General features: G+C 56.2%; 1 protein-coding gene across 1 annotated transcript in view; it reads left to right on the forward strand.

Annotated features, from left to right (window-relative positions):
- The window catches only part of LOC137307594 (capping protein, Arp2/3 and myosin-I linker protein 3-like), a gene marked incomplete at its 5' end in the record, with an annotated part of 45,575 nt that overhangs the window by 1,334 nt on the left and 29,075 nt on the right, over positions 1-15,166 (forward strand). The window contains 3 exons of the mRNA XM_067976883.1: positions 3,041-3,118; positions 6,105-6,181; positions 6,273-6,377. Of these exons, the coding sequence (XP_067832984.1) occupies positions 3,041-3,118; positions 6,105-6,181; positions 6,273-6,377 (260 nt within the window). The remainder of the gene's footprint in view (positions 1-3,040; positions 3,119-6,104; positions 6,182-6,272; positions 6,378-15,166) is intronic.

A 15,166-nucleotide genomic window follows, 5' to 3' on the forward strand; every position in this document is an offset into this window, starting at 1 on the left:
CACTGTACCTGCCCTGGGAGTGTTTGATGGGACAGTGTAGAGGGAGCTTTACTCTGTATCTAACCCTGTACCTGACCCTGGGAGTGTTTGATGGGACAGTGTAGAGGGAGCTTTACTCTGTATCTAACCCTGTACCTGACCCTGGGAGTGTTTGATGGGACAGTGTAGAGGGAGTTTTACTCTGTATCTAACCCTGTACCTGACCCTGGGAGTGTTTGACGGGACAGTGTAGAGGGAGCTTTACTCTGTATCTAACCCTGTACCTGCCCTGGGAGTGTTTGATGGGACAGTGTAGAGGGAGCTTTACTCTGTATCTAACCCTGTACCTGCCCTGGGAGTGTTTGATGGGACAGTGTAGAGGGAGCTTTACTCTGTATCTAACCCTGTACCTGACCCTGGGAGTGTTTGATGGGACAGTGTAGAGGGAGCTTTACTCTGTATCTAACCCTGTACCTGCCCTGGGAGTGTTTGACGGGACAGTGTAGAGGGAGCTTTACTCTGTATCTAACCCTGTACCTGACCCTGGGAGTGTTTGATGGGACAGTGTAGAGGGAGCTTTACTCTGTATCTAACCCTGTACCTGACCCTGGGAGTATTTAATGGGACAGTGTAGAGGGAGCTTTACTCTGTATCTAACCCTGTACCTGACCCTGGGAGTGTTTGATGGGACAGTGTAGAGGGAGCTTTACTCTGTATCTAACCCTGTACCTGCCCTGGGAGTGTTTGATGGGACAGTGTAGAGGGAGCTTTACTCTGTATCTAACCCTGTACCTGACCCTGGGAGTGTTTGATGGGACAGTGTAGAGGGAGCTTTACTCTGTATCTAACCCTGTACCTGACCCTGGGAGTGTTTGATGGGACAGTGTAGAGGGAGCTTTACTCTGTATCTAACCCTGTACCTGACCCTGGGAGTGTTTGATGGGACAGTGTAGAGGGAGCTTTACTCTGTATCTAACCCTGTACCTGACCCTGGGAGTGTTTGATGGGACAGTGTAGAGGGAGCTTTACTCTGTATCTAACCCTGTACCTGCCCTGGGAGTGTTTGATGGGACAGTGTAGAGGGAGCTTTACTCTGTATCTAACCCTGTACCTGACCCTGGGAGTGTTTGATGGGACAGTGTAGAGGGAGCTTTACTCTGTATCTAACCCTGTACCTGACCCTGGGAGTGTTTGATGGGACAGTGTAGAGGGAGTTTTACTCTGTATCTAACCCTGTACCTGACCCTGGGAGTGTTTGACGGGACAGTGTAGAGGGAGCTTTACTCTGTATCTAACCCTGTACCTGCCCTGGGAGTGTTTGATGGGACAGTGTAGAGGGAGCTTTACTCTGTATCTAACCCTGCACCTGACCCTGGGAGTGTTTGACGGGACAGTGTAGAGGGAGCTTTACTCTGTATCTAACCCTGTACCTGACCCTGGGAGTGTTTGATGGGACAGTGTAGAGGGAGCTTTACTCTGTATCTAACCCTGTACCTGACCCTGGGAGTATTTAATGGGACAGTGTAGAGGGAGCTTTACTCTGTATCTAACCCTGTACCTGACCCTGGGAGTGTTTGATGGGACAGTGTAGAGGGAGCTTTACTCTGTATCTAACCCTGTACCTGCCCTGGGAGTGTTTGATGGGACAGTGTAGAGGGAGCTTTACTCTGTATCTAACCCTGTACCTGTCCTGGGAGTGTTTCATGGGACAGTGTAGAGTGAGCTTTACTCTGTATCTAACCCTGTACCTGACCCTGGGAGTGTTTGATGGGACAGTGTAGAGGGAGATTTACTCTGTATCTAACCCTGTACCTGCCCTGGGAGTGTTTGACGGGACAGTGTAGAGGGAGCTTTACTCTGTATCTAACCCTGTACCTGCCCTGGGAGTGTTTGACGGGACAGTGTGGAGGGAGCTTTACTCTGTACCTAACCCTGTACCTGACCCTGGGAGTGTTTGATGGGACAGTGTAGAGGGAGCTTTACTCTGTATCTAACCCTGTACCTGACCCTGGGAGTGTTTGATGGGACAGTGTAGAGGGAGCTTTACTCTGTATCTAACCCTGTATCTGCCCTGGGAGTGTTTGATGGGACGGTGTAGAGGGAGCTTTACTCTGTATCTAACCCTGTACCTGACCCTGGGAGTGTTTGATGGGACAGTGTAGAGGGAGCTTTACTCTGTATCTAACCCTGTCCCTGACCCTGGGAGTGTTTGATGGGACAGTGTAGAGGGAGCTTTACTCTGTATCTAACCCTGTACCTGACCTGGGAGTGTTTGATGGGACAGTGTAGAGGGAGCTTTACTCTGTATCTAACCCTGTACCTGACCCTGGGAGTGTTTGACGGGACAGTGTAGAGGGAGCTTTACTCTGTATCTAACCCTGTACCTGACCCTGGGAGTGTTTGATGGGACAGTGTAGAGGGAGCTTTACTCTGTATCTAACCCTGTACCTGCCCTGGGAGTGTTTGATGGGACAGTGTAGAGGGAGCTTTACTCGGTATCTAACTCTGTACCTGCCCTGGGAGTGTTTGATGGGACAGTGTAGAGGGAGCTTTACTCTGTATCTAACCCTGTACCTGACCCTGGGAGTGTTTGATGGGACAGTGTAGAGGGAGCTTTACTCTGTATCTAACCCTGTACCTGACCCTGGGAGTGTTTGATGGGACAGTGTAGAGGGAGCTTTACTCTGTATCTAACCCTGTACCTGACCCTGGGAGTGTTTGATGGGACAGTGTAGAGGGAGCTTTACTCTGTATCTAACCCTGTACCTGACCCTGGGAGTGTTTGATGGGACAGTGTAGAGGGAGCTTTACTCTGTATCTAACCCTGTACCTGACCCTGGGAGTGTTTGATGGGACAGTGTAGAGGGAGCTTTACTCTGTATCTAACCCTGTACCTGACCCTGGGAGTGTTTGATGGGACAGTGTAGAGGGAGCTTTACTCTGTATCTAACCCTGTACCTGACCCTGGGAGTGTTTGATGGGACAGTGTAGAGGGAGCTTTACTCTGTATCTAACCCTGTACCTGCTCCAGGAGTTGGACTGTGCTGAATCTCTTTTGCAGAATTTGTACACTTTCCTTGCCGGTCCGAATGTTATCGCTGAGTTGAATCTCTCAGGGACAGACTGCATTATCGACGTTGTGAGTAAAAATCGTTCGTCTCCATCTCCATCCCTTCACCTTCTCGTCTTTTGGGTTTAATCTTAATATTCCCCAGAGTTCAGTCTGGTTGAGTGTGATCTCGGACCGGGTGAGTGTGATCTCGGCCCGGGTGAGTGTGATCTTGGACCAGGTGAGAGTGATCTCGGACCGGGTGAGCGTGATCTCGGACCGGGTGAGCGTGATCTCGGACCGGGTGAGTGTGATCTCGGACCGGGTGAGTGTGATCTCGGACCGGGTGAGTGTGATCTCGGACCGGGTGAGAGTGATCTCCGACCGGGTTAGAGTGATCTCCGACCGGGTGAGAGTGATCTCGGACCGGGTGAGTGTGATCTCGGTCTGGGTGAGTGTGATCTCGGACCGGGTGAGTGTGATGTGGGACCGGGTGAGTGTGATCTCGGTCTGGGTGAGTGTGATCTCGGACCGGGTGAGTGTGATCTCGGACCGGGTGAGAGTGATCTCGGACCGGGTGAGTGTGATCTCGGTCTGGGTGAGTGTGATCTCGGACCGGGTGAGTGTGATCTCGGACCGGGTGAGTGTGATCTCGGACCGGGTGAGTGTGATGTGGGACCGGGTGAGAGTGATCTCGGACCGGGTGAGTGTGATCTCGGACCGGGTGAGTGTGATGATGGACCGGGTGAGTGTGATCTCGGACCGGGTGAGAGTGATCTCGGACCGGGTGAGTGTGATCTCGGACCGGGTGTGATCTCGGACCGGGTGAGTGTGATCTCGGACCGGGTGAGTGTGATCTCGGACCGGGTGACTGTGATCTCGGACCGGGTGAGTGTGATCTCGGACCGGGTGAGAGTGATCTCGGACCGGGTGAGAGTGTGATCTCGGACCGGGTGAGTGTGATCTCGGACCGGGTGAGCGTGATCTCGGACCGGGTGAGTGTGATCTCGGACCGGGTGAGAGTGATCTCGGACCGGGTGAGAGTGATCTCGGACCGGGTGAGTGTGATCTCGGACCGGGTGAGTGTGATCTCGGTCCGGGTGAGTGTGATCTCGGACCGGGTGAGAGTGATCTCGGACCGGGTGAGAGTGATCTCGGACCGGGTGAGTGTGATCTCGGACCGGGTGAGTGTGATCTCGGTCCGGGTGAGTGTGATCTCGGACCGGGTGAGAGTGATCTCGGACCGGGTGAGTGTGATCTCGGACCGGGTGAGTGTGATCTCGGACCGGGTGAGTGTGATCTCGGACCGGGTGAGTGTGATCTCGGACCGGGTGAGTGTGATCTCGGTCCGGGTGAGAGTGATCTCGGACCGGGTGAGAGTGTGATCTCGGACCGGGTGAGAGTGTGATCTCGGACCGGGTGAGAGTGATCTCGGACCGGGTGAGTGTGATCTCGGACCGGGTGAGAGTGATCTCGGACCGGGTGAGTGTGATCTCGGACCGGGTGAGTGTGATCTCGGACCGGGTGAGTGTGATCTCGGACCGGGTGAGAGTGATCTCGGACCGGGTGAGTGTGATCTCGGACCGGGTGAGTGTGATCTCGGTCCGGGTGAGTGTGATCTCGGACCGGGTGAGAGTGATCTCGGACCGGGTGAGAGTGTGATCTCGGACCGGGTGAGAGTGTGATCTCGGACCGGGTGAGTGTGATCTCGGACCGGGTGAGAGTGATCTCGGACCGGGTGAGAGTGATCTCGGACCGGGTGAGAGTGATCTCGGACCGGGTGAGAGTGATCTCGGACCGGGTGAGAGTGTGATCTCGGACCGGGTGAGTGTGATCTCGGACCGGGTGACTGTGATCTCGGACCGGGTGACTGTGATCTCGGACCGGGTGAGAGTGATCTCGGACCGGGTGAGCGTGATCTCGGACCGGGTGAGAGTGATCTCGGACCGGGTGAGTGTGATCTCGGACCGGGTGAGAGTGATCTCGGACCGGGTGAGTGTGATGTGGGACCGGGTGAGTGTGATCTCGGACCGGGTGAGTGTGATCTCGGACCGGGTGAGTGTGATCTCGGACCGGGTGAGCGTGATCTCGGACCGGGTGAGTGTGATCTCGGACCGGGTGAGTGTGATCTCGGACCGGGTGAGAGTGTGATCTCGGACCGGGTGAGCGTGATCTCGGACCGGGTGAGTGTGATCTCGGACCGGGTGAGAGTGTGATCTCGGACCGGGTGAGCGTGATCTCGGACCGGGTGAGTGTGATCTCGGACCGGGTGAGCGTGATCTCGGACCGGGTGGAGTGATCTCGGACCGGGTGAGTGTGATCTCGGACCGGGTGAGCGTGATCTCGGACCGGGTGAGTGTGATCTCGGACCGGGTGAGCGTGATCTCGGACCGGGTGGAGTGATCTCGGACCGGGTGAGTGTGATCTCGGACCGGGTGAGTGTGATCTCGGACCGGGTGAGAGTGATCTCGGACCAGGTGAGAGTGTGATCTCGGACCGGGTGAGTGTGATCTCGGACCGGGTGAGTGTGATCTCGGACCGGGTGACTGTGATCTCGGACCGGGTGTCTGTGATCTCGGACCGGGTGAGAGTGATCTCGGACCGGGTGAGCGTGATCTCGGACCGGGTGAGAGTGATCTCGGACCGGGTGAGTGTGATCTCGGACCGGGTGAGAGTGATCTCGGACCGGGTGAGTGTGATGTGGGACCGGGTGAGTGTGATCTCGGACCGGGTGAGTGTGATGTGGGACCGGGTGAGTGTGATCTCGGACCGGGTGAGTGTGATGTGGGACCGGGTGAGTGTGATCTCGGACCGGGTGGAGTGATCTCGGACCGGGTGAGTGTGATCTCGGACCGGGTGAGTGTGATCGAGGCACCGAGTACACAAGCCGGGAGGTTACGGTGAATTTCCAGGGCGATGGGGGACCGAGCAGGGGGAGTGGGACTCGTTGGAGAGATGTAACCAAAGAGCCAGCACAGGGCCGATGGGCAGAATGGCCTCCTGTGCTGTATCCTGTACTCTGATAAGCCAGGGCTGAGTCTCAGATCGCTGACCGATAGCCTCTTGCCCCCTCCAGCTGTTCGGTGCGCTGCTGCGGGGCTGCTGTGCCCACCTGACCCTCCTGGACCTCTCCGGCAACGTCTTCTCCCACAGGTGAGTGGCTCTGGGTTTGGCCCCGAGGGTAAGGGACCATGAGAAGCCTCACCGTCCCCACCAACCCACCTCCCGTCTCTTCCCCCCACAGGAGGGCGAAGGAGACGCTGCCTTCCTTCCGGAGCTTCTTCAGCAACTCCTACTCCCTGACTCACCTCAACTTCTCCGGGACAAAGCTGCCCAGCGAGGCCCTCAGGTAGGTCACCTCCAGGGATCCACTCAGTGAGAGACAGGCCCAGATCCCCAATACAGGGCCTCAGGGATCCACTCACTCAGAGACAGGCCCAGATCCCCAATACAGGTCCTCAGGGATCCACTCACTCAGAGACAGGCCCAGATCCCCAACACAGGTCCTCAGGGATCCACTCACTCAGAGACTGGCCCAGATCCCCAATACAGGGCCTCAGGGATCCACTCACTCAGAGACTGGCCCAGATCCCCAATACAGGGCCTCAGGGATCCACTCACTCAGAGACAGGCCCAGATCCCCAATACAGGGCCTCAGGGATCCACTCACTCAGAGACAGGCCCAGATCCCCAATACAGGGCCTCAGGGATCCACTCACTCAGAGACTGGCCCAGATCCCCAATACAGGGCCTCAGGGATCCACTCACTCAGAGACAGGCCCAGATCCCCAATACAGGGCCTCAGGGATCCACTCACTCAGAGACAGGCCCAGATCCCCAATACAGGGCCTCAGGGATCCACTCACTCAGAGACAGGCCCAGATCCCCAATACAGGGCCTCAGGGATCCACTCACTCAGAGACAGGCCCAGATCCCCAATACATGGCCTCAGGGATCCACTCACTCAGAGACAGGACCAGATCCCCAATACATGGCCTCAGGGATCCACTCACTCAGAGATAGGCCCAGAACCCCAATACAGGGCCTCAGGGATCCACTCACTCAGAGATAGGCCGAGATCCCCAATACAGGGCCTCAGTGACACTCCAGGGATCCACTCAGTGAGAGACAGGCCGAGATACCCAATACAGGGCCTCAGGGATCCACTCAGTGAGAGACAGGCCCAGATCCCCAATACAGGTCCTCAGGGATCCACTCACTCAGAGACAGGCCCAGATCCCTAATACATGGCCTCAGGGATCCACTCACTCAGAGACAGGCCCAGATCCCCAATACAGGGCCTCAGGGATCCACTCACTCAGAGACAGGCCCAGATCCCCAATACATGGCCTCAGGGATCCACTCACTCAGAGACAGGACCAGATCCCCAATACATGGCCTCAGGGATCCACTCACTCAGAGATAGGCCCAGAACCCCAATACAGGGCCTCAGGGATCCACTCACTCAGAGATAGGCCGAGATCCCCAATACAGGGCCTCAGTGACACTCCAGGGATCCACTCAGTGAGAGACAGGCCGAGATACCCAATACAGGGCCTCAGGGATCCACTCAGTGAGAGACAGGCCCAGATCCCCAATACAGGTCCTCAGGGATCCACTCACTCAGAGACAGGCCCAGATCCCCAATACAGGTCCTCAGGGATCCACTCACTCAGAGACAGGCCCAGATCCCTAATACATGGCCTCAAGGATCCACTCACTCAGAGACAGGCCAAGATCCCCAATACAGGGCCTCAGGGATCCACTCACTCAGAGATAGGCCCAGATCCCCAATACAGGGCCTGAGGGATCCACTCACTCAGAGATAGGCCGAGATCCCCAATACAGGGCCTCAGTGACACTCCAGGGATCCACTCAGTGAGAGACAGGCCGAGATCCCCAATACAGGGCCTCAGGGATCCACTCACTCAGAGACAGGCCTAGATCACCAATACAGGGCCTCAGGGATCCACTCACTCAGAGACAGGCCTACATCCCCAATACAAGGCCTCAGCGACACTCCAGGGATCCACTCACTCAGAGACAGGCCGGGATCACCAATACAGGGCCTCAGTGACACTCCAGGGATCCACTCACTCAGAGACAGGCCGGGATCACCAATACCGGGCCTCAGTGACACTCCAGGGATCCACTCAGTGAGAGACAGGCCGAGATACCCAATACAGGGCCTCAGTAACACTCCAGGGATCCACTCAGTGAGAGACAGGCCGAGATACCCAATACAGGGCCTCAGTGACACTCCAGGGATCCACTCACTCAGAGACAGGCCGAGATACCCAATACAGGGCCTCAGTTACACTCCAGGGATCCACTCAAAGAGAGACAGGCCGAGATACCCAATACAGGGCCTCAGTGACACTCCAGGGATCCACTCACAGAGAGACAGGCCGAGATACCCAATACAGGGCCTCAGTGACACTCCAGGGATCCACTCAGTGAGAGACAGGCCGGGATCACCAATACAGGGCCTCAGTAACACTCCAGGGATCCACTCACAGAGAGTCAGGCCGAGATACCCAATAGAGGCCTCAGTAACACTCCAGGGATCCACTCAGTGAGAGACAGGCCGAGATACCCAATACAGGGCCTCAGTGACACTCCAGGGATCCACCCACAGACAGTCAGGCCGAGATACCCAATAGAGGCCTCAGTGACACTCCAGGGATCCACTCACAGAGAGACAGGCCGAGATACCCAATACAGGGCCTCAGTGACACTCGAGGGATCCACTCACTCAGAGACAGGCCTAGATACCCAATACAGGGCCTCAGTGACACTGCAGTGATCCACTCAGTGAGAGACAGGCCGAGATACCCAATACAGGGCCTCAGTGACACTCGAGGGATCCACTCAGTGAGAGACAGGCCGAGATACCCAATACAGGGCCTCAGTGACATTCCAGGGAACCACTCACTCAGAGACAGGCCTAGATACCCAATACAGGGCCTCAGTGACACTGCAGGGATCCACTCACTGAGAGACAGGCCGAGATACCCAATACAGGGCCTCAGTGACACTCCAGGGATCCACTCAGTGAGAGACAGGCTGAGATACCCAATACAGGGCCTCAGTAACACTCCAGGGATCCACTCAGTGAGAGACAGGCCGAGATCCCCAATACAGGGCCTCAGTGACACGCCAGGGATCCACTCAGTGAGAGACAGGCTGAGATACCCAATTCAGGGCCCCAGTGACACTCCAGGGATCCACTTAGTGAGAGACAGGCCGAGATACCCAATACAGGGCCTCTGTGACACTCCAGGGATCCACTCACTCAGAGACAGGCCGAGATCCCCAATACAGGGCCTCAGTGACACTCCAGGGATCCACTCAGTGAGAGACAGGCTGAGATACCCAATACAGGGCTTCGGTGACACTCCAGGGATCCACTCAGTGAGAGACAGGCCGAGATACCCAATACAGGGCCTCAGTAACACTCCAGGGATCCACTCACTCAGAGACAGGCCGAGATACCCAATACAGGGCCTCAGTGACACTCCAGGGATCCACTCACTCAGAGACAGGCCGGGTTCACCAATACAGGGCCTCAGTGACACTCCAGGGATCCACTCACTCAGAGACAGGCCTAGATACCCAATTCAGGGCCTCAGTGACACTCCAGGGATCCACTCACTGAGAGACAGGCCGAGATACCCAATACAGGGCCTCAGTAACACTCCAGGGATCCACTCAGTGAGAGACAGGCTGAGATACCCAATACAGGGCCTCAGTAACACTCCAGGGATCCACTCAGTGAGAGACAGGCTGAGATACCCAATACAGGGCCTCAGTGACACTCCAGGGATCCACTCAGTGAGAGACAGGCCGAGATACCCAATACAGGGCCACAGTGACACTCCAGGGATCCACTCAGTGAGAGACAGGCCGAGATACCCAATACAGGGCCTCAGTGACACTCCAGGGATCCACTCAGTGAGAGACAGGCCGGGATCACCAATACAGGGGCTCAGTGACACTCCAGGGATCCACTCAGTGAGAGACAGGCTGAGATACCCAATACAGGGCCTCAGTGACACTCCAGGGATCCACTCACTCAGAGACAGCCCGAGATACGCAATACAGGGCCTCAGTGACACTCCAGGGATCCACTCACTCAGAGACAGGCCTAGATACCCAATACAGGGCCTCAGTGACACTCCAGGGATCCACTCACTGAGAGACAGGCCGAGATACCCAATACAGGGCCTCAGTAACACTCCAGGGATCCACTCAGTGAGAGACAGGCTGAGATACCCAATACAGGGCCTCAGTAACACTCCAGGGATCCACTCAGTGAGAGACAGGCTGAGATACCCAATACAGGGCCTCAGTGACACTCCAGGGATCCACTCAGTGAGAGACAGGCCAAGATACCCAATACAGGGCCACAGTGACACTCCAGGGATCCACTCAGTGAGAGACAGGCCGAGATACCCAATACAGGGCCTCAGTGACACTCCAGGGATCCACTCAGTGAGAGACAGGCCGAGATACCCAATAGAGGCCTCAGTAACACTCCAGGGATCCACTCAGTGAGAGACAGGCCGGGATCACCAATACAGGGGCTCAGTGACACTCCAGGGATCCACTCAGTGAGAGACAGGCTGAGATACCCAATACAGGGCCTCAGTGACACTCCAGGGATCCACTCACTCAGAGACAGCCCGAGATACGCAATACAGGGCCTCAGTGACACTCCAGGGATCCACTCACTCAGAGACAGGCCGAGATACCCAATACAGGGCCTCAGTGACACTCCAGGGATCCACTCACTGAGAGACAGGCTGAGACACCCAATACAGGGCCTCAGTGACACTCCAGGGATCCACTCACTCAGAGACAGGCCGAGATACCCAATACAGGGCCTCAGTGACACTCCAGGGATCCACTCAGTGAGAGACAGGCCAAGATACCCAATACAGGGCCACAGTGACACTCCAGGGATCCACTCAGTGAGAGACAGGCCGAGATACCCAATACAGGGCCTCAGTGACACTCCAGGGATCCACTCAGTGAGAGACAGGCCGAGATACCCAATAGAGGCCTCAGTAACACTCCAGGGATCCACTCAGTGAGAGACAGGCCGGGATCACCAATACAGGGGCTCAGTGACACTCCAGGGATCCACTCAGTGAGAGACAGGCTGAGATACCCAATACAGGGCCTCAGTGACACTCCAGGGATCCACTCACTCAGAGACAGCCCGAGATACGCAATACAGGGCCTCAGTGACACTCCAGGGATCCACTCACTCAGAGACAGGCCGAGATACCCAATACAGGGCCTCAGTGACACTCCAGGGATCCACTCACTGAGAGACAGGCTGAGACACCCAATACAGGGCCTCAGTGACACTCCAGGGATCCACTCACTCAGAGACAGGCCGAGATACCCAATACAGGGCCTCAGTGACACTCCAGGGATCCACTCAGTGAGAGACAGGCTGAGATACCCAATACAGGGCCTCAGTGACACTCCAGGGATCCACTCACTCAGAGACAGGCCGAGATACCCAATACAGGGCATCAGTAACACTCCAGGGATCCACTCACTCAGAGACAGGCCAAGATACCCAATACAGGGCCTCAGTGACACTCCAGGGATCCAGTCACTCAGAGACAGGCTGAGATACCCAATACAGGGCCTCAGTGACACTCCAGGGATCCACTCACTCAGAGACAGGCCGAGACACCCAATACAGGGCCTCAGTGACACTCCAGGGATCCACTCACAGAGAGACAGGCTGAGATACCCAATACAGGGCTTCAGTAACACTCCAGGGATCCACTCAGTGAGAGACAGGCCTAGACACCCAATACAGTGCCTCAGTGACACTCCAGGGATCCACTCACTGAGAGACAGGCCTAGACACCCAATACAGGGCCTCAGTGACACTCCAGGGATCCACCCACTGAGAGACAGGCCAAGATACCCAATACAGGGCCCCAGTGACACTCCAGGGATCCACTCAGTGAGAGACAGGCCGAGATACCCAATACAGGGCCTCAGTGACACTCCAGGGATCCACTCAGTGAGAGACAGGTCTAGATACCCAATACAGGGCCTCAGTGACACTCCAGGGATCCACTCACTGAGAGACAGGCCTAGACACCCAATACAGGGCCTCAGTGACACTCCAGGGATCCACTCAGTGAGAGACAGGCCTAGACACCCAATACAGGGCCTCAGTAACACTCCAGGGATCCACTCACTGAGAGACAGGCCGAGATGCCCAATACAGGGCCTCAGTGACACTCCAGGGATCCACCCACTGAGAGTCAGGCCGAGATACCCAATACAGGGCCTCAGTGACACTCCAGGGATCCACTCAGTGAGAGACAGGCCCAGATCCCCAATACAGGTCCTCAGGGATCCACTCACTCAGAGACAGGCCCAGATCCCCAATACAGGTCCTCAGGGATCCACTCACTCAGAGACAGGCCCAGATCCCTAATACATGGCCTCAAGGATCCACTCACTCAGAGACAGGCCAAGATCCCCAATACAGGGCCTCAGGGATCCACTCACTCAGAGATAGGCCCAGATCCCCAATACAGGGCCTGAGGGATCCACTCACTCAGAGATAGGCCGAGATCCCCAATACAGGGCCTCAGTGACACTCCAGGGATCCACTCAGTGAGAGACAGGCCGAGATCCCCAATACAGGGCCTCAGGGATCCACTCACTCAGAGACAGGCCTAGATCACCAATACAGGGCCTCAGGGATCCACTCACTCAGAGACAGGCCTACATCCCCAATACAAGGCCTCAGCGACACTCCAGGGATCCACTCACTCAGAGACAGGCCGGGATCACCAATACAGGGCCTCAGTGACACTCCAGGGATCCACTCACTCAGAGACAGGCCGGGATCACCAATACCGGGCCTCAGTGACACTCCAGGGATCCACTCAGTGAGAGACAGGCCGAGATACCCAATACAGGGCCTCAGTAACACTCCAGGGATCCACTCAGTGAGAGACAGGCCGAGATACCCAATACAGGGCCTCAGTGACACTCCAGGGATCCACTCACTCAGAGACAGGCCGAGATACCCAATACAGGGCCTCAGTTACACTCCAGGGATCCACTCAAAGAGAGACAGGCCGAGATACCCAATACAGGGCCTCAGTGACACTCCAGGGATCCACTCACAGAGAGACAGGCCGAGATACCCAATACAGGGCCTCAGTGACACTCCAGGGATCCACTCAGTGAGAGACAGGCCGAGATACCCAATAGAGGCCTCAGTAACACTCCAGGGATCCACTCAGTGAGAGACAGGCCGGGATCACCAATACAGGGGCTCAGTGACACTCCAGGGATCCACTCAGTGAGAGACAGGCTGAGATACCCAATACAGGGCCTCAGTGACACTCCAGGGATCCACTCACTCAGAGACAGCCCGAGATACGCAATACAGGGCCTCAGTGACACTCCAGGGATCCACTCACTCAGAGACAGGCCGAGATACCCAATACAGGGCCTCAGTGACACTCCAGGGATCCACTCACTGAGAGACAGGCTGAGACACCCAATACAGGGCCTCAGTGACACTCCAGGGATCCACTCACTCAGAGACAGGCCGAGATACCCAATACAGGGCCTCAGTGACACTCCAGGGATCCACTCAGTGAGAGACAGGCTGAGATACCCAATACAGGGCCTCAGTGACACTCCAGGGATCCACTCACTCAGAGACAGGCCGAGATACCCAATACAGGGCATCAGTAACACTCCAGGGATCCACTCACTCAGAGACAGGCCAAGATACCCAATACAGGGCCTCAGTGACACTCCAGGGATCCAGTCACTCAGAGACAGGCTGAGATACCCAATACAGGGCCTCAGTGACACTCCAGGGATCCACTCACTCAGAGACAGGCCGAGACACCCAATACAGGGCCTCAGTGACACTCCAGGGATCCACTCACAGAGAGACAGGCTGAGATACCCAATACAGGGCTTCAGTAACACTCCAGGGATCCACTCAGTGAGAGACAGGCCTAGACACCCAATACAGTGCCTCAGTGACACTCCAGGGATCCACTCACTGAGAGACAGGCCTAGACACCCAATACAGGGCCTCAGTGACACTCCAGGGATCCACCCACTGAGAGACAGGCCAAGATACCCAATACAGGGCCCCAGTGACACTCCAGGGATCCACTCAGTGAGAGACAGGCCGAGATACCCAATACAGGGCCTCAGTGACACTCCAGGGATCCACTCAGTGAGAGACAGGTCTAGATACCCAATACAGGGCCTCAGTGACACTCCAGGGATCCACTCACTGAGAGACAGGCCTAGACACCCAATACAGGGCCTCAGTGACACTCCAGGGATCCACTCAGTGAGAGACAGGCCTAGACACCCAATACAGGGCCTCAGTAACACTCCAGGGATCCACTCACTGAGAGACAGGCCGAGATGCCCAATACAGGGCCTCAGTGACACTCCAGGGATCCACCCACTGAGAGTCAGGCCGAGATACCCAATACAGGGCCTCAGTGACACTCCAGGGATCCACTCAGTGAGAGACAGGCCCAGATCCCCAATACAGGTCCTCAGGGATCCACTCACTCAGAGACAGGCCCAGATCCCCAATACAGGTCCTCAGGGATCCACTCACTCAGAGACAGGCCCAGATCCCTAATACATGGCCTCAAGGATCCACTCACTCAGAGACAGGCCAAGATCCCCAATACAGGGCCTCAGGGATCCACTCACTCAGAGATAGGCCCAGATCCCCAATACAGGGCCTGAGGGATCCACTCACTCAGAGATAGGCCGAGATCCCCAATACAGGGCCTCAGTGACACTCCAGGGATCCACTCAGTGAGAGACAGGCCGAGATCCCCAATACAGGGCCTCAGGGATCCACTCACTCAGAGACAGGCCTAGATCACCAATACAGGGCCTCAGGGATCCACTCACTCAGAGACAGGCCTACATCCCCAATACAAGGCCTCAGCGACACTCCAGGGATCCACTCACTCAGAGACAGGCCGGGATCACCAATACAGGGCCTCAGTGACACTCCAGGGATCCACTCACTCAGAGACAGGCCGGGATCACCAATACCGGGCCTCAGTGACACTCCAGGGATCCACTCAG

Source organism: Heptranchias perlo, unplaced genomic scaffold, assembly GCF_035084215.1.
Source record: "Heptranchias perlo isolate sHepPer1 unplaced genomic scaffold, sHepPer1.hap1 HAP1_SCAFFOLD_1068, whole genome shotgun sequence".
Taxonomy (NCBI): domain Eukaryota; kingdom Metazoa; phylum Chordata; class Chondrichthyes; order Hexanchiformes; family Hexanchidae; genus Heptranchias; species Heptranchias perlo.